Here is a 22,579-nt window from a genome sequence, read left to right as displayed (position 1 = left end):
AGTCATCGGCTGGGCTTTTACTAACGAAATCATGCGTCTCCCTATCCTGCGCCTTGGAGGAATTGGACTGGTCCAACCTCCCGCAGGGAGCAGTAGAGCGCGGTGCGGATAGAGAGTCCCCCTCACGAAGGGGGCGTGGAAGAGTGTCGCGGGGAAGGCTGGGAAACTCCCGTCGCCCGCCACCATCTTGGCTGTCCCCTTAAGCCGGCAGTGACCGTGGGTCCGAGCAAGTGTGAGCCATGAAGCTGCTCAGCAGAGCCGGGTCCTTCTCGGTGAGCACAGCCGGCGGGACTGGGCAGGGTTGGGGAGCGGTGTGTCAGCCGGGTGCTGCGGAGCGGAGGTGCCCGGTTTGGGGCCCCGGGGCCTCGGGCTTCTGTCTGTCCTTCAGCTGAACTCTGCGGGCCAAGTGGGCTGGCCGGCTGGGTGGGTCGGGCGTTGGAGGCCCGGCTCTTGCAATAAGCAGAAGAGACCTAACGCCGGGAAACCCGAAGGCGGGAGCGGGCCCAAGAGCGGCGGCGAAGCGACTCGGTGGAGCGCAGTCTGAAGGTCACTGCTGCACTTGCGTCCCCGAAGACACCGTGAGACCGGAGGGTGGAGGGAGGCGGGGGCAGGAGGCCGCGTGGACCTAGCCCCCACTCTCACCCTTCCGGCTGCGGCCTCAGCTGCTTCGTGTATCTCGAAGCGTCAGTTTCCCCAACTGCTACGTTAGTTTATGAGCAAAATTCTAAGGAAGAGATGATCTAATGCCTGTGAAGCGCTTTTCGCTGTGCCTGGAACTTGATTACTACGGTGTCCTGCCAGTATAACGGGTGCTTTTCACGGTCTCTTGTTAGCGAGTGCCTCTGGGAGAGCTCCTGGTCGGCCGTCAAGACCTACTCTAAGGCCCCGCCTTCAAGCCCTGGTGAAACGTAGCTGTCACTTGGGGGCAATTCCTCACGTGTCAGTGTCACATCCCTGTGGAGCGGTGGTTGTCGAGGCGGGGGACACCGGGACGCTTTTTAAAATCTTTCCTGGGCCGATTTTGCGCCTAGGAAATAGTTGGCGGTTTTTCGTTGTAACAACCTGTTGTTAGTTACAAGGGAGTGCTGCTAAACATCCTGCATTGCACGAGGCAACCACAACAAAGTATCAGCTCAATGCTGATAGTACCTGGTTATTTTATTAAGTAGCCTAGGAACCTGCTAGAGGGAGGTGCAGAAGACCAGGGAACGGAGTTTCCCTGTGCTAGTGTTTAAATAGCTAACACTATGGATTATACAATTGGCCATAATTTAGGCTGCATTTTATTTACCCTTCCTGGCACGCCTAGAAAACCAATGATGAACACCCCTTTGAGGGCAGCCCAGTTAGGCTGGCAAAAGAACCCTAGAGCTCCATTTCCTCCATCCCCACCTTCCAGTACAAAAAAGCTCAAAGGTAACCAAGTTGGAGAGGACCAATGGAAGCGAATTGCAGTGAGCGTGAAAGCCGTTATTAATGTTTCTTCTGATTATAACACATTTGCATAAGAATAAATGTATACATTTGATTAAAATAATTCTTTGCAGCCGATTTGAATGGGACAGATAGGAAGCACATAACCAACGCAGTGTCACTGTTCGGGCATATTTGAGGGGAAAGCACCTCAATCTCCCTTGGCAATGGAACTACGAATTGTTTACATTTGAACTACTATGCCCACGTCACTTTTCCTTTTTGGAAAATCAGAAGTCAAATCACAAGTCGGGTTAATTATACAACACCCAGCACACAGAATTGATGATGATAAAGCAAAGCTAATTGTAATTTATATTTAAAAAGTACAAACAGCAAATGAAAAAACTAGGAACCAACTTACTGCAGCACTGATGCTGAAAGCACAACAAAACGCCCTTCTGCCTGTTACAAAGGGGCATCGCAGCCTCTGTTGGGGTCCTCGGGAAACTCCAGCAACATGTTCATTTGATCTTGCGAGTACCAAGTTTTATTAACTTGGAACATAATCTCCACTGGTAACCTTGTGAACCTTAGGCGTAACCAAAACGAATTCTGTCGTATATCGTTTGCCCAAAAGAACTGAATAAAATTATGCATTTTGGATTCATTAGCCAACATTTAAGAGGACACTTTACCCTAGCAGGGGCTCTATCTTATGTATCAAGACTGCTGTGGATGAAACTATTGTTAATACCACAGTGATATAAATTGGCATTCGTCAAAGAAGACTTAACCGTTGGTTGTGTCATCTCGGTGTAACACACAAGAGAGCGAAGATACTAGGGGAAATACCGGGCTTGGAGGAGGTTTTCCTTGGTATACTTTATCTTTTCTAAAGGTTACTAAAGTGATTGAGGAGATTAAGTCATTTCAGTTGGAATATAGACTAAAAGGGTGAGACTGGGCAGCTAAGGGAAGCCATAATGCTAAAATCTATAAAAGGGTGTGGGTGAGACAGTCCCACACTTTCCCAAACAATTCCAAAGCATTACAGCTAGAAAGAACTACTCGAAGCGTTAATCAGGCAGTTAAAATGTAAAAGAAAATACAGTAATTCTTTACATAGTAAAAAATGAACATGTAGACTTCTGTGTTCCTTCAGGCTCTACAGGTCACAAATAAATAGAGGTTTAAGAGAGGCTTGGGGAACCTGGGGGGGTCCATCGTCCTTAGTTCATCAGCTAAATCTTCCTGTGGAGTTATTTTACCACGGAATACTTTCTGTTGGGGGCACACTGGGATACGATATGCTGTTCTGGTGATCAGCGTGTATAACTTGTGTTTTCTGTGTTTAGAGGTTTTACTCCCTCAAAGTTGCTCCCAAAGTAAAGGCCACGTCTGCGCCTGCAGGAGCGCCTCTCCAGCCTCAGGACCTGGAGGTTAGTCCCGCTGAGTTGCTACTCCCCGGCACCTGTACATGCCCTGCTTTCGGGGTGATAGGAAGCGTTAACCACCTCTGCTTTGCTTTCAATACAGTTTACCAAGTTACCAAATGGCTTAGTGATTGCTTCTCTGGAAAACTATGCTCCTGCCTCAAGAATTGGTTTGTTCGTTAAAGCTGGCAGTAGATACGAGGACTCGAACAACTTAGGAATCTCTCATTTGCTTCGTCTGGCAACCAGTTTGGTAAGCATCTTTTATGATCATAAATGCTGTGGTCTCTTGGTCCTACAGAAAAGAGAAACAAAGCATCCCTGGTTACTTTCCTGGAGTTGCCATCACAAATAACTGCAGACGGGGCGGCTTAAGCAACAGAAACTGAGCCTCGCAGTACTAGAGGCTGGAAGTCAAGGTCAGGGTGTCAGGAGAGCGGTGTTCCCTCTGACGGCCGAGGAGGAACTTTTCCTTGCCTCCTCCAGCTTCTGGTGGTGGCCAGAGTCCTTGGGGCTCCTTGGCTTGCAGCCTCGGCAGTCCACTCTCTGCCTCTGTTGTCACACGGCCTCCCCTCTGTGTCTCTGTGTCCAGATTTCCCTCTTCTCAAATTTTTCCAGTCATATTAGATTTAGGACCCACTCTAATCCAGTGTGACCTCATTTTAAATAGTAACATCTATGAAAACTCTATTTCCAAATCAGGTCACAGTGACAGGTTCCGACTGGACGTGGATTTTGGGGAGACACTGTTCAATCCTGTACAGGCCCCTAAGATAACATGGAAAACCAGGATATTTACAACAGAGAAGCATTAAATCAATGTTTGTGCTAGAGCATAAGAAATCAGTTAAAAAAAAAGTTAAATTTCTAAAAAGTGCCAGAAGAAAGAAAATTATTCTTTCCCATATGGAAATCTCTTTCAGAATAGACTGATGAATCCAGTAAATTTGTATTTGATAATGGAATTTTTACCTAAATGTACTTTATATAAAAATCTATACTTGTGCTTTTTGGTAGACTTTGTTTTATAATTCTAAAATTTAAAAGGATCCACTATTTAGGTAAAGTTTCCTTTGAATGTAATGACAGCTAGACATTAGATTATGATATGCTCAGTGACATAAGTCAGAAGGAGAAAGACAAATACCATGTGACCTCACTTATGTGTGGAATCTAAAGAACAGAATAAATGAGCAAACTAAACAGAAACAGTCTCAGAGATATAGAGGAAAAACTGATGGTTGCTACATGGGTGCGTGGGGCGGATTAGAAAGCACAAATTGGTAGCCACAATATTGCCATGAGGATACAAAAGACAGTTTGGGGAATATAATTAATAATGTAGGAAAGATTTTGTAGGGTATCCGACGGACACTTGTCTTATTAGGGAGACCACCTCATGGATGGTGTAGATGCCTGACCACTGCACTGTACACCTGAAGCTGAAACTGAATAATACAGAATGTCAACTACAATTTTGTGTGTGTGTGTGTGTGTGTGTGTGTGTGTATACATACATATACGTACATATGTGTGTATGTGTGTATATATATGTGTGTGAGTGTGTATATATATACATATATATAAATACATATATACATATACATATACATATATATATAGTCACAGGATGTGGAGTACAGCATGGGGAATAGAGTCACTGGAACTGTAAGAGCTACATACGATGTCAGAGTGGTAGTAGATTGGGGGAGAGGGGTTGTCACTTTGTGAGGGGTATAAATGTCTATTACATTGTTTTGTACACCTGAAACTAATTTAAAAAAAGATCACGTGGTCTGATGTTTGGCAAACTTAGCATTAAAAAATTACTAAAAAAAGAATTGTTCTTTCTCTTTTTCAAGACTACAAAAGGAGCTTCATCTTTCAAGATAACCCGTGGAATCGAAGCAGTTGGTGGTAAATTAAGGTTTGTTAAAAATAAATAATAGGAAGTAAATAGTGAAAACACCAGAAAATACTCTATTGTAAGGGGACTCTTCTCTGTTATCAAGGTGATTAAGGATTTCCTAAAGAAGGCACAAGAAAGGAAAAGACGGGTGAATTTCACTACTTCAAAATGTAAAACATCTTTGTACTTTAAAATAAACATTCAGTTAACTGGGAGTAGATATTTGCAACATGCATAACACGAGTATTTGGAGAAATGAAGAATAACAAATTAGGGAGAAAAGCAATCCAAGAGAAAATGGATGGGAAAGGATAGGAACAGGCTATTCCCAGCAGAGGAGGCCAGAAACAGCCATTTGTATTGTAGTCAGCAGTGTGACGCCCTGGCACACCCGTCAGACTGTCTGTGGTGCTGTCGGCCGTGTTACTGGAAATGCAGACTCTCACGGGGCCGGTAGGAGTGTAGACTGAGACAACTACTGAGAAAAGAATCAAGGGACATCTAGTAACATCGAAAAGGAGCATATCCTACAACCTAACACTTTCGAATCCTCATGCACAAAGATAGCTTTGTAACCCTGGAAACAATCGAAATGCCCATCCTTAGGGAAATGGATGAATAAAGTACAATCTAGTCCTATGTGGGACTATTACACAGCAGTTACGGAATGAATTAGACCTATATGTCAACACAGACTGAAAAACGAGATGTTTTGTGGAAAAAGCAGGTTTCAAGATTTTTTTAAGGTATGAGGCATTTATTTTTTAAAACAATAGTATGTAGTGATTATGAATGTGTTTGCCTCTGGAGTGAGCGAATTAGCCTGGGAGAGTACAAAGGGCTCTTCAAGTTCAGTTGCCATTTTTTTAAGTTGTGGTAGAATCTACATAACATAAAAGTGACCACTTTTAAGTGTACATGCTATGGCATGAAGTGGCGTGACGCAGCCATCACCCGTCTCAGAACACTTTCCTCTTCTCCAACCGAAACTGTGGCTGTTAAACACTAACTCCCGACTCCCCTCGTCCCCCAGCCCCACCATTCTATGTCCTGTTGCTATGAATCTGACTCCCATAGGTGCCTCATAGAAATGGGATCCTACAGTATTTGCCCTTTCGTGACTGACTAATTCCACTTAGCAGAACGCCTTCAGGGTTCATCCATGTGTAACATGTCAGGATTTCCTTCCTTTCTAAGGTTAAATTATCTGCCATTTTCTTATTAAAAATATTTCTTAATATTTAATGCTTTTTCAAGTATAGCTGTAACACAATAGTCTATTAGTTTCAGGTGTACAACTTAGATTTCTTAAATATTTTTAAATTTTAGTGGATGAGTATGTGTATTGGTGTTACAATATTATTTATACTTGAGAATGATTTTTCCTCCAGAGGAATTGGTTGGTTGAACAGAGATATAAGGGACAATGTCTTGTGATTTGGACAATTCACTGTCGTTTATTTCTGATTCAGTGTGACCTCGACGCGGGAGAACATGGCGTACACTGTGGAGTGCCTGCGGGATGATGTGTAAGTGCCTGCGCGTGTGTAGGGCATCCACCTTTAAGGAAGCACTAGCGGCTCCGGTTTAGTCTGTTTCCATAGGGCACTGTGGCCTCCGGCTTGGGTTCGTGCCTGTGATTCACAGCCTGCTAAGAACACCGCGTTTACCGGAAGGCCTCAAGTTTAATACTGAGAGCGTTACAGTGACATAGGATGGATGTTGGTTTTAAATGTTTGATGCGTGACTTGTGTCTCGATGTCATCTGTAGTGATATTCTAATGGAGTTCCTGCTCAATGTCACCACATCACCAGAATTTCGTCGTTGGGAGGTAGCCGCCCTTCAGTCTCAGCTAAGGATTGACAAAGCTGTAGCTTTTCAGAATCCACAGGCTCGTAAGTGCATTTTCAGATTACATTCCATTGTTTCTAAGGGACTGGGTTTTTGAGAAGATCAGTTTGGAGAGGGAAAGGGGTGCTGTTGAAATGGTTTTCTACTTGGGTTTGAAAATGCCCTTTCCAAAAATTTGTCCCGTTTTTAAAATATATTTTTTTGTTTCGAAACATTTATATTGTTGATTATTTTTCACCTTTATAGAATGCAAGGCGTTTTTCCTGTCCTTCCCTTCCCACCCAGTGTTTTGTTTTAAGTTGTTTTGCTTGGATCAAATCCAGCGACCGTTTATTGTTGCTGCTGATACTGTTTATTGTTATATGTTGCTCTGGCTGTTTAGCCAACCTAGCGTTATGGGGCCTTTCCCAAACAGCCAACTTAGTGTTGTTTTTTTTAATTACTCTTTTTGGAGTCATATTTTCTGTTTATGTAACATTTGATTATATAATCTTGACAAGTACATCTGGCAAAACAAGTCTGTAAACAAGCACCCCTGACTCTTGGGAGACATGATCGGTCTTCCTAGAAGGAAGAAGCAGGAGTGAGCACGCAGACCCTGGGTCTGATGGTGACCAGCTGCAGGGGCTCAGCAGGGTGGCTGTGCTCAGTTCCGGCCTCCTGTCCAGTGTCTGCTGCTCGTGAGTGCTTGGCTCTCCTTAGCTGGCATTACCCCACGGTGATACTCTGTGTCACAAAGGAGTATGAGCTTTGTTACTCAGGACCTCTCCAGGGAAATAGATCGCATGGTACTGTCCGAGTGCTGCTTCCCCGCCGCTAGCAGTGAGGCTCCAGCCCTTGTGCGCAGTTACTGGAGCCTCCTGGCAGGCGTCTTCCTACAGGTGTACCTCTCAGCCGTCTTCCACTTGCCATCCTAGTGATCCCTCTGACATGAAAATCCGCTGGAAATCCTTCAAAGTCTTCTCGTTATCTGTGGGATCAAGTCCAAACTGTGTAACTTAGCTTCTGTGTTGACTTACGTGACCTGGCCTGCCTCCCCGGTTCCTTGCTCTGCCCTCTTCCCCTCCAGCTGCAGCTCCCCTTTGAATCAGATTGTTGTGCTTTATGCCTTTGTTTCCTCTGCTGGAAATGTCATTCCGCAATCACTCCCCTGGGAAACAGCTGCTCGTTCTGTAAGACTCATCGCAGATGGGACTTCCGTTACTGCTGTCCGGTTCCCACTGCCTGCCCTTGGCCCCCGCTGCACGTCTGACATGCTGCTGGCACACACTGTAGTACTTTATTTCACAGTTGTAACTCAGCACTGTGCAGGCAGATGTTGTGTTTTTCTCACGTCTGTGTGGCCAGGACCTCGCACAGTACCTGGAATAGGAAAAGTGCCAAAATAATGAGCAGTGACAGGGACATACCTCCAGCAAAGGCACTGAGCAGGAAGGCAGGGACAGTGGAGGGCACCTGTCAGGAAGGCAGTGTGAGTCCTGAAAGCCAGTGCTAAGACCTGAGACGGACCCTTGCATCGCTCCCCTTACCCTGACAACTCTCTCATTTCCTAGAGAGGGGCCTAGAAGTAAGTAAAATTCAGATGAAATGACTTATCCAAGGTCACGTGGCAAGTTGGTGGCAGAACTGTAACTAGATTCAGACTTCCTGAAACCCAGGCCATTGTGCTGTCCAGATAACCCAGGTCGCTTAGAGAAGTGTTTCGGCGGACTCTGGCGTGTAGAGCTGCTGGCACATACCTGCTTATTTCCCTCAGCACTTTCAACTGCAGAATTTTACAGGTTGCCATAAGATGACCAAAGTTGTATGGTCTGTGCTTTCTAGGTTCTAAAAATGTTGTCATCTGTATTTAAATGACATTTCCGTAACTGCTTCGTTACTTATTCGTTACAGGTGTCATTGAAAATTTGCATGCTGCAGCTTACCGAAATACCCTGGCTAATTCCTTGTACTGTCCTGACTATAGGATTGGAAAAGTGACACCAGATGAGGTACTGGCGAAACACACTGTATTTTAACATGTGCTTGTTTGCTCAGTACATTGAGCATTCATCTACCATGTCGAGTTTGTTTGCTAATTGTTCTTTTTATCTTTGCATTTAAGTAATTCACTTGCTTGCTTTTTTCGCATCAGCTGGGTTTTTAACTAAAATTCTGTCTGAACAGTTTTTGTATATGTTTTAACTGAAAAATTTTTTGTTATGAAAAGGACATGTTTGTTACAGAAAATTCAGAAAACAAAGACAAGCAAAATAAAGGAAAGCATGTCACACGCCTAAAGGCATTCAGGGTTAATACATAGGTTTATTTTCTTCTACACCCTTTTCTGTGCATATGTATCCTTTTTAAACAGTAGTTAAATGTTTAAATATTATAACATTGTGACTAAAAGTCTTCTTTTCACCTCTCTGAATATGTTGGTCGGAGTGAGGCCCACTTCCTTACTTTCCACTCCACCTTCAGCCTGCCTACGAGCTCAGTCACCTTGTCCCCCACGCTGGCCTCACTTTGCTGGAAGTACAAATTTGTCATGTGTCACAGAGATATATAAAGAGGGTGCCCAAAAAAATGCATATACATTTTAAGAAAGAAAAAAACTGTTATTAAAATTACGCTGATGGGAATCACTTTGAGCACCTCTTGTAACTGCAAAAGTCAAATGTGACTTACATTCACCTTTGTTATCGGTATGTATTGAGTATTATAATTTTAATGCAGTTTTTTTCCTTTCTTAAAATGTCTATACATTTTGTTGGCACCCTCTGTGTATCTTTCCTACCACCCACTCCCCCAAAAAAATTTTAACAAAAGACATTAAGAGAAAAATTGAGAATTATCAACACTTTCAAAGTAAGTGACTCAAAAATTAATGTTTTTACTCTCATTTCATTTCTAGGTAGCCAATACAGAAAACCGAATTATATATCCCTTTCCTCTTTTGACCTCGTGGTTAAGAAAACTGTCATTTTCAATCAATAATTAATTCCTGCCATTCATATGGCACTATTTTAAAAAATTGTAACTGAGCATCCAATTTGAACAGCCAACATTTTTCATAAGAGTGGCCTCTAATGAGTTTTGAAATTTTTCAGAAGTCAAATTCACCCTTGTGAAGATAAATTACTGAGGTAGTTTAAAAAGTGCACAAAGCGTGCTTGCTTCGGCAGCACATATACTGAAAAATGCACAAAGCAAAACATTTATCTACAAGGATGTCTATTGTATCATTGTTCATAATTATGAAAAATTAGAAACAAGTTTAATGTCTAACATTGGAGAAATAAATAACATTAAATATCTGTAGAATGGAATATCATTCAACCATTCAAAATACTGATTTGAAAAAATTTCATATCAAGTGAAGAAAAGGGAATTTAGGAATATACCAAAGGGTCCTATTTTTAAAAAAATAAAGTATGTGTTGTATGTCAACTGTACTCTATTTAAAAAATAATAAGATGTGTGTGTATCATGGACAAATACCATGATGTTAACCAAGCTTATCTCAGAGTTACTAGCATTTTTAAAATGTGCCCCTAAACTGAAGGAAATTCTAAAGAAATTGGTGCTAGAATACTTTGAGCAATGGCAGCATTCAATAGAAAACCCTCAGTGGAAAAAACAAAAAAAGAAGATGGCTTTTCAAGGTGACTCCATATATGTCGACACCATTCATTTTTTGTTGATAACTTGATTAAAAGTTCAGTCTCATTACGTGAACCTGTGATTCTCAACATTATGACCCATTCCCAAGGAGCCTTTTAGCCCAATTTTGTCTAACATTGGCTAAATTTTGCAATGAATTTTTCGTACTACAGATACACTGTGTGCTCCTGTACTCTCTCTCTCTATGTAACGTAAAAGGGGTGAGCTCTTTTTCCTACGCGTAACCGATTGTCACGCCCTTGAGCAGTACCGCTCCTGTTGAGAGTGCCTGCTTTAGCCCGACTTCTGTATATTAGGTCTAGAATAATGCTGGGGGGACCAGCGATTGTCACATCCCATTGATTCTCAGGTCACCTGGGGTGGGTGAGTGCTGTCAAATGCAGATCCCGAGATTCTGCATTGAGTCCTACTCTGTATCAGTTTGTAGAGTGGGCCTAGGAATGGGGCTGGGTGGGGCGACAGTGACAGTGTTTGTTAAGCTCCCAGGTAATTCTGTGATCGTCCAGGTTGGAAGCCCTAATCTAGACAGTAACCTCATGGCGAGAAAATGGGCAGGAGGGGTAGGGGTGCAGTGAGGTAACCCCAGTAGCCCTGCTACAGAATGAAGACTGCTCTATGACTACCTGTAGAAAGACAAAAACTAAAAATCAGAACCTTGGTCCCATTGTTTTCAAGTTCAAACCAGGGTGTGCTCTAATTTTGCCATTTTTTTATTCTTTTTTTTTTTTTTAGTAACAGTTTTTTTGAGATGTAATTCACATACCATACAGTTCACCTATTTAAAGTTCAGTTCCATAGTTTTCCTCCTCAGGGTTATGTGACCATCACCACATTAAGCTGTAGTTCTTTTAAGCAATAGTTTTTAAAATCTTGGTGTAATTCAGCGTGAGGTGGTCCCTCATCATTTGTTCATAAAACAGCTTTTAAGTGAATGTATTTTTTTCTGCTGAACTACAGTTTTAAGTTTTAAAGTTTTTATACCTTTTTATATATTTACACCAATATAATCTAATAAACGTTTTTACCTTCCTCAGTTACATCACTATGTTCAGAACCATTTTACAAGTGCAAGGATGGCTTTAGTTGGACTTGGTAAGTTGGGAATTGCCTGCGTGTCGGTTTGCTTCCTTAAACTGTAATTATGTGAACGTGGATTGAACAGAATTTGAGAACTCAGTCCTCTGTTTATATCACACACGCGATGTGTTTGGATTTTAATTTCTAGTGTGTTTCCCTCCCCCCGTGGAAAGCAGGATCCAACATTTAACTTTGTAAACTACTGATTTTAAATTCATTACAGTATTTGCAAAACCTATGACAAAGGACAGATTTCTCTCAGCAAAGAGCTTTTACAAGTTGGTTTTTTAAAAAAAGAAGTGCAGTTTAACAGAAAATAGGCAAAGGTCATGAACAAACAATTCATGGGGAAAGTGTGTGTGTGTTTGTGTGTGTGTGTGTGTGTAGTCACTGTAAAAGGTGTCCAGCCTCACTAATAATTAAGAAAAATCTTAATGTGTGAGATTGGCAAAAATGAAAAGATTGGCACTGCCCTGGAGTACCCAGGGTATGGAAAATAGTAGGCACTCTAAAATTTTGTTGGTGGGAGTATAAATTGGTAGGACATTTTTGAAGGTCTATTTGAATATATTAAAATTCTAAATGTTTATGCTCTTAGACCTAGCAGTTTTACTTTTAAGAATTTATCCTGCAAATGCTTAGTCAAGTTTACAAAATAGTTGCATGAGAATATTATTCACAATATTTTTTGTTCATTTGTTTTTAAAATAATTGCTTAATTGCAGTATGATAATTCACATGCCATAAAAGTCACCTTTTTAAAGTGTACAGCTCATGGTTTTTCATATATTCATAGTCATACGACTATTACCACTATGTAATTTCAGCATATTTTCATCATTCCATTAGCAGTGACTCCCCATCCTACCCCCTCCTTGCGTCTCACAACCACTAACCTACTTTCTGTCAATATAGAGTTGACTGTTCTGGACATTTCATTTAATGGAATCATGCGATATGTAGCCTTTTGTGACTAGCTTCTTTCACTGAGCATAATGTTTTCAAAGTCCATCCATATGTACCATTGTTCCCTTTTTTACCTGAAAAATACCCCGTCACCATATTTTATTTATCCATTCATCAGCTGGACATAATGGGTTATTTCTACTTTTTGGCTCTCGTGAATTTATATTTGGGTTTAAGTTTTTGCTAGATTAGAACACTGTTTTTAATTCTTTTGGGTAGATACCTAGGAGTGGAATTGCCAGGACATATGGTAACTCTGTTTAACCATTTGAAGAACTGCCAGACTATTTTCCAAAGCAGCTGAACCATTGTCCATTCCCACCCGCACGCACGAGCCTCTCGCTGCCTGCACACCTTCACCAGCGCTTGTGGTTTTCTGGTTTTTGATTATGGACATCTGACTGTGAAGTAGTATCTCACTGTGGTTTTGATTTGTGTTTCCTTAATGACTAATGACGTTGAACTTTTTTTTTTTATGCTTATTGGCCATTTGTGTACCTTCTTTCAAGAAATGTCTATTCAAGTCTTTTTTGCCCATTTTTGAATTGCGTTGTTTTTTTATTGTTGAGTTGTAAGACTTCATTATATATTTTTGAACACTAACTCCTTATCAGGTGGATGATTGGCAGATATTTTTTCCCATTCTGTGGGTTGTCTTTTCATTCTCTTCAAAGTATCCTCTGAGACACAATGTAATGTTTTATTAGCCAACTATTAGAAACATGTTAATGTCCATACTACAGGACTTGGTTAAATAAATGACAGTACATCCCTATAATGGAATTCTTTGTAACCATTAAATGTTTGATGCAGACCACACACTTAGATGTAAATGACAAAAGACAAGTTAAAGAAAGAAAAGGATAATATTAATCCGTGCCTGGGAAAAGTTCTAGAGGAATATACAGTAAACTGTAAACGGACATCTCTGGGAGAGGCATTGTGGGGGGACTCTTGTTTTCTTGACTCTTTATTTTTGTAATATTTGAATTGTATAATCACTATTTTTACAATGGTAGGTGTTTTACTTTTGTTTTAGAAATGCTGGTTCGAGCTTGTTTTTGTCTCTGTTGAAATAGGTGTTGGTCATCCTGTTCTGAAGCAAGTCGCAGAACAGTTTCTGAACGTGAGGGGGGGGCTTGGTCTGTCTGGTGCGAAGACCAGATACCGTGGAGGTGAGCATGTTGTTGCCTTGGGGTTAATTTATCAAAGGAAGCCCCCCTCCCCTCGCAGTGTCCTACTGGAGTGGAATAGGCCTGATGATTTACTACCAAACAGTCTCCCCATGGAGGGAAAGAGTTAGATTGTTGGGGTGCTGTCTGTTGAACATGTTGTGTGTGCTGGTGGAAGGGCAGGTAGTACTGAAAGGGCCGTGGGCTCCAGAAACGCTTCATCTTAGTGGGTTCCCCGTGTCACAGAGAAGACCAAAGAATACAACCAGTGGTGACCAAGCTGCTTTCCTCCTCACTCTCTTCTTACATGGCTGCAGGTGAAATTCGAGAACAGAGTGGAGACAGCCTCGTCCATGCTGCTTTTGTAGCCGAGAGTGCGGCCACAGGAAGTGCAGAGGCGAACGCCTTCAGTGTTCTCCAGCACGTCCTCGGTGCTGGACCACACGTCAAGAGAGGCGACAATGCCACCAGCGCTCTGTACCAAGCCGTGGCCAAGGGCATTCACCAGCCATTTGACGTGAGTCTGAGCAGCTGCTCGCGCTTCTGCTGCTGTCCAAGGCTCAGTGTTCACCACAGTCCTGGTCTGCCCTTAATGTTAAGCTGCCCTTGAAATTGATGGTGAACACAGGAAATGCTGTGAAATTGAAGAGACAGCCAGGTTTGCTTTTAGTACCTTAGTGGGTCAATAAAAACTTAACTGTCTTTTCAATTATTCTAATACAGAAAGAGGAAGTGAATGCTGAAAAAGTCAGGAATTCACACTTCAGTCCCCTTTAGAATAAAGTTTTAAATGTCAAACATCCCCCTAGAATCTAATTAGTCTTGTTTTCTAGATGTTCCTCTGTCCCCTTCCAGTCTTGTGGCTACTTCCTGAATTTCACTGCTCCTCATGTTTTCCAACCAAGTGTACAAAATACACACCAAGAAACAACTCCAGCTTGCGATTAAGTTAGAAAGGTGATGACACTTAGTCATAACGAAAGGTCCATGTTACTGGAGAAGACACCTTTTTACGACAGTGAGCAAGGTGCTCAAGCTTTACGATAATGATATTCAAATCAAGCGAATGTAAAACGTCCACCAACAAATATCAGTGAGTGACCGTTTGCTGGGTGCACTGCACCCTCCGTTATCGGCAGTGCTGTGCCCGTAACACGTGCCCCACACCAGGAGCGGGTGCTCACAGCCCAGCACGGCGTCTGGCACCTAACAGTGAATCTGAAAATCAGCCTTCTCTCTCTCTGCCTCTGTTCAACACCTGAGTGGTAGTTTTCAAACTTTCATGTCTTGTTTGTTTTTTTTATCAGAGGAGCCTTTTTTGTCCAACATGGTTTCCCAATTACAATGCCCGACACACAAGTTTTTACTTTTAAGGAAGTTTAAAGGATTACTTGACAGTGAAACCCTTGGAATCTTCTGCACAGGGTGTTAGGGTTCCCCGGAGCACAGTTTGAAAACCATTATCTTAAATTCTTCCTAAATTAAATTCTGCAGTTGCTTTTTTAAATTTTCCTCCAGATGTTCCTTTCTCCTGGTTCATGTACTGTTTTCTTCACCGTTGAATGTTAATGGTGCTTGTGAATGGAGCTTGGTCCTAATCCAATGACATAATTTAATAGAAATTCCTACTTCCAAGTTGGGCCCGCAGTTTGGCGTATGAATAGGATAGTCTCAGGCTCGTAGTTAAACTCCAGGTAACTCAAGTGCGTTTCTCCTTGTGCTCCGTGCTTGACAAGAGTCACCTGGAACACTAGTTAAAATCGTGGGCTCCCACGGGGATATAGGTGAGGAAACCTGGTGCAGGACCTCAAAGTCTATATTTTTAATAGCTGCGTGGGTGACCCTTATGTAAATGGTCCACATACACACTGGGGAAACCCCTGCCAGGCAGTCCTGTCACCTTGACGAGCCTAACACCACTAAGAGGGCAATCCCCCCGTTATCCAGAGGCCAAACTGTTTTGCATCCTTGGACATGTGAATAACGGCCACCACGCAGAAATTTTTTTCTGACCCTTTGACTTTAGTCTGTAGGAGAAGTAAAAGCAAATCGGTGAAAAGGAAGGACGTCACCAGCCGCAGAGGGAAGAAAGAGATTTGGCTAACGCCAAAGCGCACAATCCGTACCACTCAGCCATAGTGGGTCTACAGTAATACTGTTCACAAATTAGTGTCTCTGTTAACCTTTCATCAGCAGAGTAAGGTCAGAGAGTACCCGGCAAAAAGGAAAGTCAGCAACCTGTTTTTAGAAAGGTTTAAACGAGACATGTTAAAACCATTATAGTGTTAGGCAGGGTCAGTGAAATGTTAGTCTGTTTTGCTTATGCTACGAGGGTACACGTCTGACCCCCTTAGCAAATGTGCCCCGCTCTCCCTGGCACAATGACCGCAGCGAACTTTTGTTACATTTCAGGTCTCCGCCTTCAATGCCAGCTACTCGGACTCTGGACTCTTTGGGATTTACACTATTGCGCAGGCTGCAGCTGCTGGGGATGTAAGTTGCAAACTCACCGACTCGCACAAGGTGTTTTTTCCCCATTAACGTGTGTTTAGTTCACATATGGAATGTTTGAATGCCATGACTCATCAGAGCTGTGTAACATCATTCAAGTGTGTCTGCTGTGGAGGAAGCTTAAACTGTTTGCTGATGCTTCCAGGAGGGAGGGAGGAAATGCCACGTTGGTGTTTTGGCTCCGTTTGGAGATGTGACCTTGATTTGTCTTGGGACATCTAAATGGAGAACTCAGGTGAAATCAAGGCCAACGTGTATATTTGGGAGTCTTCAATGTAGAGATTGTGTTGAGTCAGAGTTATGTATGAAAGATGGCAGGAGAAGAAAACTGACGCTCGAGTCTGGGAGACACCACCAAGTGACTAAGGAAAATGGCCAAGAAAATAGGAAGAAAAGGAAGAGAAGCTGGTACATTTGAGGCCGGGAGAGCGAGTGCTTGGCACCGTTTGACCTCTCGGGATTAACGTCCCGAGTTACCACAGAGCTTTCTGCCAGCTTTAGCAGACTAGGACACCGTTGGCGAGGTTATCAGTTTTCACCAGAATGTTGAAAGTAAACTAAGATTGATAGTATTAAGGAATAAACGAGAAGAAAGAAATGCGAGGTTGGTGAAGGCAGGTGGAGCTTAGACTTGCAGAGAGGTAGGTGGTAGTTTTAGGAGGCTTTACACTGCGAGGTGAACGTTCATACGGAAGGGAGAGGAAGATTGGAGCAGACATCAGAGATAGGAAATGATAAATGGATCAGGTCTGACAAAGCAGGAGCAAGCAGGACCGTGGTACGGGTGGACAGTTTCGCCTTGGGCACCAAGGCTGGTGTGGGGAGAAGAGGATGTCGGGAAGGTGAGGAAGCACATCCCTGGTGAGGCAGGAGGCGAAGGCACGTTTGAGAGTAAGAGAAGGGAGGGGAGTTAAAGAAGTGGTGAGGTTTGGGGCAGAAGAAGGGCTCGCACAGGTACGCACAGAACGGCAGTCAGCACTGGAGACGTCTCCAGGTGAGTGAGCACAGCCACAGTGCAGACAGGCGGGTCTGGATTGCGCTTTCTCTTCTGTAGTAGTCACTAGCCTAATGGAGAAATGCAGGAGGCAGGTAGTAGGGATGGTCCCAGGTGGAAATCCTGCAAAAATAGGCAGGTCAGGAGTACGAGGAGATGGGAGGCAGAAATACGGGCATTGAGGGGAGTCTGGATCTGGAGAGAGAAGTGAAGCCAGAGGGACCTGATGGATTGAGGGACCGGGATCAACAGACGTATAAGGACAGCCCATGTGTGAGGTGCAGCTCTGGAAATGAATGGGTAGCGAAAATGGAGGGAAAATGAAGGAAGGTCCTAGAATTTAGGTGACTGGGCAACAGTAAGTAGCAGACCCAGAATCATGCCAGGGTTGGGATGGAGGAAATCGTGGGCAGGTTTACTAATTTACTCATTCAGCAAATGTTTACCACGGGCCCACCCACCTCACTGGAACTTCATTCCTTCATGACTCCAGCATCCCAAGTTTGGGCGAGCTTTGCAAATTGGCTGTGTGTGGATTACCGCTTTCTTCTTAGTGACCAGTAAGAGACAGCAGTGTTCATCGCAAGACACTGTGAGAGTCAGGCATTTTCAGAGGTTCTTACTCACAGGCAACTATAAATCCTGTGTTTGCTTTTCCTAAGCCCTACTGCCATCCTCTGCCCCTTACTTTTGTTAAGAAGCTTGGCTACTCCTATACTGTACGTTGTACAAACAGCTGCTTTATGGAACATTGGCAGAACAAGGCACATATTGTGACTTAGGAATTCCACCTGGACATTCTGCTGTTTCTCTGGAACTAGCCTTCTATCTTGTTTTTGCCTTGTTGCTGCCAGAGACTCTGGCACTGATCAGCGATGACCAGCTTGTCATTGTCTCTCCCAGGTCATCAAGGCTGCCTATTCCCAAGTGAAAACAATTGCTCAAGGGAACCTGGCCAGCGCAGACGTCCAGATCGCCAAGTGAGTCTCAGTACTGACCATGTGTTTGTGTTTCAATTATTTGAATTCGTTATAACAATATTATAATATATGCACAAAAGGATTGAAAAGTACAGAAAAGCGTTTAAAAGGAAAGGGAAATAACATCCATATCCTACCACACGAATTGTTAACATATTGCTTATTTTCTTGACCATTTTTAAACTTAATTGTTAATACTGCATATGTACTTATATCCTATTTAATAGAGTTTGTTGTAGAAATTTAAAAATTACAAACAGAAGAAGACAAAAATGATCTTTTGTTCCCTACCAATGATTCCTTCCTTTTTTTCACACCATAATTATGTTTCCATTCATTCGTATTACTAAAAATTTGTCATAAACAGTATTAACTGGTTATCAGAATATACTTATAGGACATTTCCTACAGTTGGAGAAGGTAAATTAAAACATATCTTTGCACTTAAAACTATTCAAAACTTTTTTGTATTTTTATTACTTTGCTGGTATAGATTTCCCACTGGATCAAAAGTTATAAACATTATAATGAGAGGCTCTGCTTTAAAATATATGTGTGTATTTATTTATGTAATATTTTTTACTTTTATATTTTGAAGTCACAATGTAAAAAGGTTGTATCAGTTTATAATCATACCACCAGTATATGACTTCCTGTTCTTTCATAACAATTGGCAATTTCTTTTTTCTCTTTACTGATTTGATAACCAAAAAAAGATGTCTCGTTAAAAGATGGAAATATTTGTCTCCTATTTGGTGATTTTTAAATTCCCACTGTACTCACTGAAAGTGCGAACAGCACTGCTAACTCAGTAGTTCTGGGAGTTTCTGTAACTGAAAGAGGCAGACTTGGGACAGAGTTGGAAATCAGCTTGCATTTTCATACAGCAATTTAAAACATTTAAGTCTGACTCCATCCATTGAGGACAATTTGAAATGTGGCTCCTGAAACTCAAACGGTCTCCCATGACCCTAAGTGTTGCCCACTAGGGCGAGTGTGACGGGACGACTGACAGCCTAGGAGGGAACAACCTTTGGGTCATTTCTATTCCCGTTCATACTATGACTTTTGTTACACTGAACACACTGAGCAATTGCCTCTTGAACAATGACAACACGGTGGATTAAATACTGAATCCAAGGAACGCAAGGTTGACAGGCTACAGCTCTGAATGCTCGCACCAGACACAAAACGTGATGAGAATGAACTGAACCACTGGATTGACTTAGGAAAACTCTGTTTCTAATTTCGTGAATAAAACTTATTTTCTTAATAAGTGTAGCACAGTTTTTGTAAGGCACGGCAAGATGTAGAAAATGGAATTTCAATTGAATGTCAAGTATGTTTGTTTTCTGCCATTTGATGGAGTCGATACTTTGTCCTACAAGGTTCTTAGTCTTCATATAGTGAAAGGGAGAAAGGTGAGGTGTCAGTGCTGAAGGCCAGACTAGTCATCTCTTGGTAAAGTGTATTGCAGGTAAAGTCTTTTTGTAATTAAGCTGACAATGTGCTAAAATTGCTGTATTAGATGGTAATTACGGTTAAATGGAAGTCTGACTACAGAGTGCCAAAGGAGGATACTTACTTGAGAGTTGAATAAGTCAAGTGCCTTATTGAACAGCAGTTTCTATCTGGGAGAATTATGAATTGGATTTTATTTATTTCAAATTGATGCTTTTGTGCCCATATTTAAGCTGCTGAGACTTATAAGACCTGTTCAATCCTCTCCTGCCTGCCCTCTCCATTCCCTCCCAGCGTCAGTGAGACACATCCCAGCACAGAAGTGGGGCAGGGGTTGGTAGGTAGCGATGGAACCAGCCCACAGCATCTGCTAAGTGGACTGTGCCCTTTCATAGAAATGCCTAAAATCGCCACCAAAAATGTATCAGGAGGGGAGAGGTACTTCACTAAGCAAAGCTTCCCATTAGAGTAGTGTTAACTAGATCTAAGTTGTGGTCCACAGTCAGAAGGCAGTCTGTTGGGTTTTCAGTATAATTGTATGTTGACAACTTTCTGAATGAACATGTAAATAATACTGTAAGATTTTCAAAGCTGTTAATTTGCGGATTTACCAAAACATGTTTGAGAGTTTGGGAACATACTTAGAAAATTGCCTTGCTCTGTAATATGACTGGCTTCTGCCTCTGTTATACGCCCTTTACCGCACAGGAACAAGCTGAAAGCTGCGTACCTAATGTTCGTGGAGTCTTCTGAGGGTTCCCTGAATGAAATCGGGTCCCAGGCTCTCATTGCTGGTTCGTACACGCCGCCGTCCGCGGTCCTTCAGCAGATTGACTCAGTAGCTGACGCTGACGTCATAAATGTAAGCAAATGCAGCTGAGGGTTTAACATCACATAGCTTGACCATAATGATCCAGTTCCCCAAGGAATACATAAGCTTCCGTGGGCTGTGTGTGTTCCTCTTGTGCTGTTCGGTTCCCATCTGCCGGTGTGGAGGCAGGAGGGCTCGTTCCTATCAGGTCTGCAAAGAGCTTCCCTGCCAACTCAGTGTGTGTGTCTTCCTCATTCATCTAAATTACCATTCGGTTAATTACCATTCGGTTGTAAATTCTTAGAGATCAAGAAAAGTCAGAGATTGACAAGTTCATGGTTCAACCTAATAGTTGGGTTTGGTGTTTTTCTTTTTCACTCCCAAGAAACAAACTCTATCCTGCCAGTCTTTCATTATCCAGCATCTCAAGGTTTTCTTTCGTCTTCTTAGCCTAAGACGCTGTCCTGCTCTTGCTGTCATTTTTTTCCACATGTGTTCTTGTTTCCTCCAAGATGAATTGTTCTGAGAACGAGGAGTGTCTGTTACACGTCCTCTTTGGGTTCCCTACTACGCCAAACCAATACATGAATGACATCAGTGGGTTTTTCCAGTCCTTTCTATGTTAAAGATGCCAACTTTCTATATTAAAGATGTCTCAACCATCTTCTCCCCTACAGGCCTACCTTGTATAGAGACAATGGGGACAGAAAAAAGAGACAGTCTGCTTTCAGATAGTAACCCTGACTTGATTTCACTTGCCCGAGTTCATCATTACTCTCTTCCAAATGTCTGTCCTCATCTTACTATCATGTGAGTCCCAACACAGCTGCCTCCACTACCATCCATTAAAAAGGGTGGCCTGAGATAATGGGGCTGCTACTCATGGTGCTCTAGGCTTTGAACTTGAAGTCATGGCATAAAGATGAGGCTATAAAATTTGCCTTTTAAGTTAACAGTCAGTGTATTGTTATTGACTGTTTGCCTTTGTGATACAGACACAGAAAAGCATATCCCCTTCCAAGGCCGACTGTGCCCTATTTTGCAGTGTCCTAAGGTTTGCTTTACCCCCCTTTTTAACAACTCCCCCCATATCTAGAGCACCGCACTCGCTCAGTCACAGATGTGACGGAAGAACATTCAAAGGAACAGCAGAGCTTTTCCTCCTATATCGGCGCAAATGAAAATAATGCACCTGGCCTTCTTTTGTAGTTAATTTTCGACTACAATTGGCTGTTAATACAATTGCTGGCTCAGAATGTCCTGTCCATAAGATCTTGAAATAGCAGAATAAATAAATTTATGTACTTGATAATACGTTTTTTTATTTCTATTAACTTTCTTTTTTTGTTTACTTAAAGGCTGCCAAGAAGTTTGTCTCTGGCCAGAAGTCCATGGCAGCAAGTGGAAATTTGGGGCATACACCTTTTGTTGATGAGTTGTAATACTGAAAAACATCGCAGGAAAGAGCTGGACATTTTCTCAACCCAGAGCAGCAAACACATGAAAGCCAGAAGTCTCTATTGTAACTTTTATCTTTTATTCAATGAGGTGAAATAACTTAAAAAGTACAAATGCAGGTAATTGTCCTCAGTTGACCTAAAGTCAATAAAACATTCTGTTTAAATGTTTTTCTTGCATTTTTCCTAATCAGTTAATCAACAAGTATTTATTATCTGTGTAAATCTTTGTTTAGATGCTGTAAAGGAAAACGAGTATACTAAGCCTCAGAAACTATTAAAATCAAGGCTCAGTAGCCCTCAAAGGCAGTATTTCCAGGTTATTGTTGGTGGCTTTTTAAGATAAAAGCAGTTATAAGTCTCCTTTCGGGTAAATAACAAATAAATGGTCTGGGTTTTGTTCCCTTTTTGCCTTTTTTGCAATAGAGGTAATTTCTGAGAAACAAATTCCTTATCAGTCATATCCTGTATTCCCACTGCTTCATTTTATGTATCTGCTCTGTCTTCACTGTGATGGTTTTGTTTTCTCTCATCTCCTCCCTCTCCCTCATCTCTTTCTATCCTGTCTCTTTCAAGTAGTTAACTGTCAACCCTACATTCCACGTAAAAGTAGGACAGAAAAGGGAAAAAAATCTAATATGAACAACTAGCCAAAAAATGTCTCTCTATTATTTCTTTTAAGTAGGGCACTGAAGTCTACAAAACAAGAGAAACTAAGTATCTAAATAGCACTGTGCTACTTGCCTTAAAAAGTGAAATCCCCAATACATTCTGATATTGGGGTGCTCCGCTGCATTTTCTAAAAGAAAAGAGGGGCTTCATGTTCTGAATGGTGTGGCTATTTTGAGGCCTGTGACACGCCAGGGAAGGACAT

General features: G+C 42.2%; 1 protein-coding gene across 1 annotated transcript; it reads left to right on the top strand.

Moving 5' to 3' along the window:
* Positions 1-117: 117 nt before the first annotated feature.
* On the top strand, positions 118-21,876 carry UQCRC2 (ubiquinol-cytochrome c reductase core protein 2). Its single transcript, XM_019751660.3, has 14 exons — positions 118-272; positions 2,772-2,855; positions 2,953-3,102; positions 4,712-4,776; positions 6,231-6,287; positions 6,530-6,654; positions 8,504-8,601; positions 11,311-11,368; positions 13,399-13,494; positions 13,809-14,008; positions 15,904-15,984; positions 17,900-17,976; positions 20,146-20,299; positions 21,607-21,876. The coding sequence occupies exons 1-14, from the start codon at positions 240-242 to the stop codon at positions 21,688-21,690; spliced, it is 1,362 nt and encodes a 453-aa protein (XP_019607219.2). The 5' UTR covers positions 118-239; the 3' UTR covers positions 21,691-21,876.
* The last annotated feature ends 703 nt before the right edge of the window (positions 21,877-22,579 follow it).

Source organism: Rhinolophus sinicus, chromosome 10 (genome assembly GCF_057876585.1).
Source record: "Rhinolophus sinicus isolate RSI-liver-muscle chromosome 10, RSI-T2T, whole genome shotgun sequence".
NCBI lineage: Eukaryota > Metazoa > Chordata > Mammalia > Chiroptera > Rhinolophidae > Rhinolophus > Rhinolophus sinicus.
Note: the sequence above shows the minus strand (reverse complement) of the source record. Positions and strands in the feature narration are given on the sequence as shown.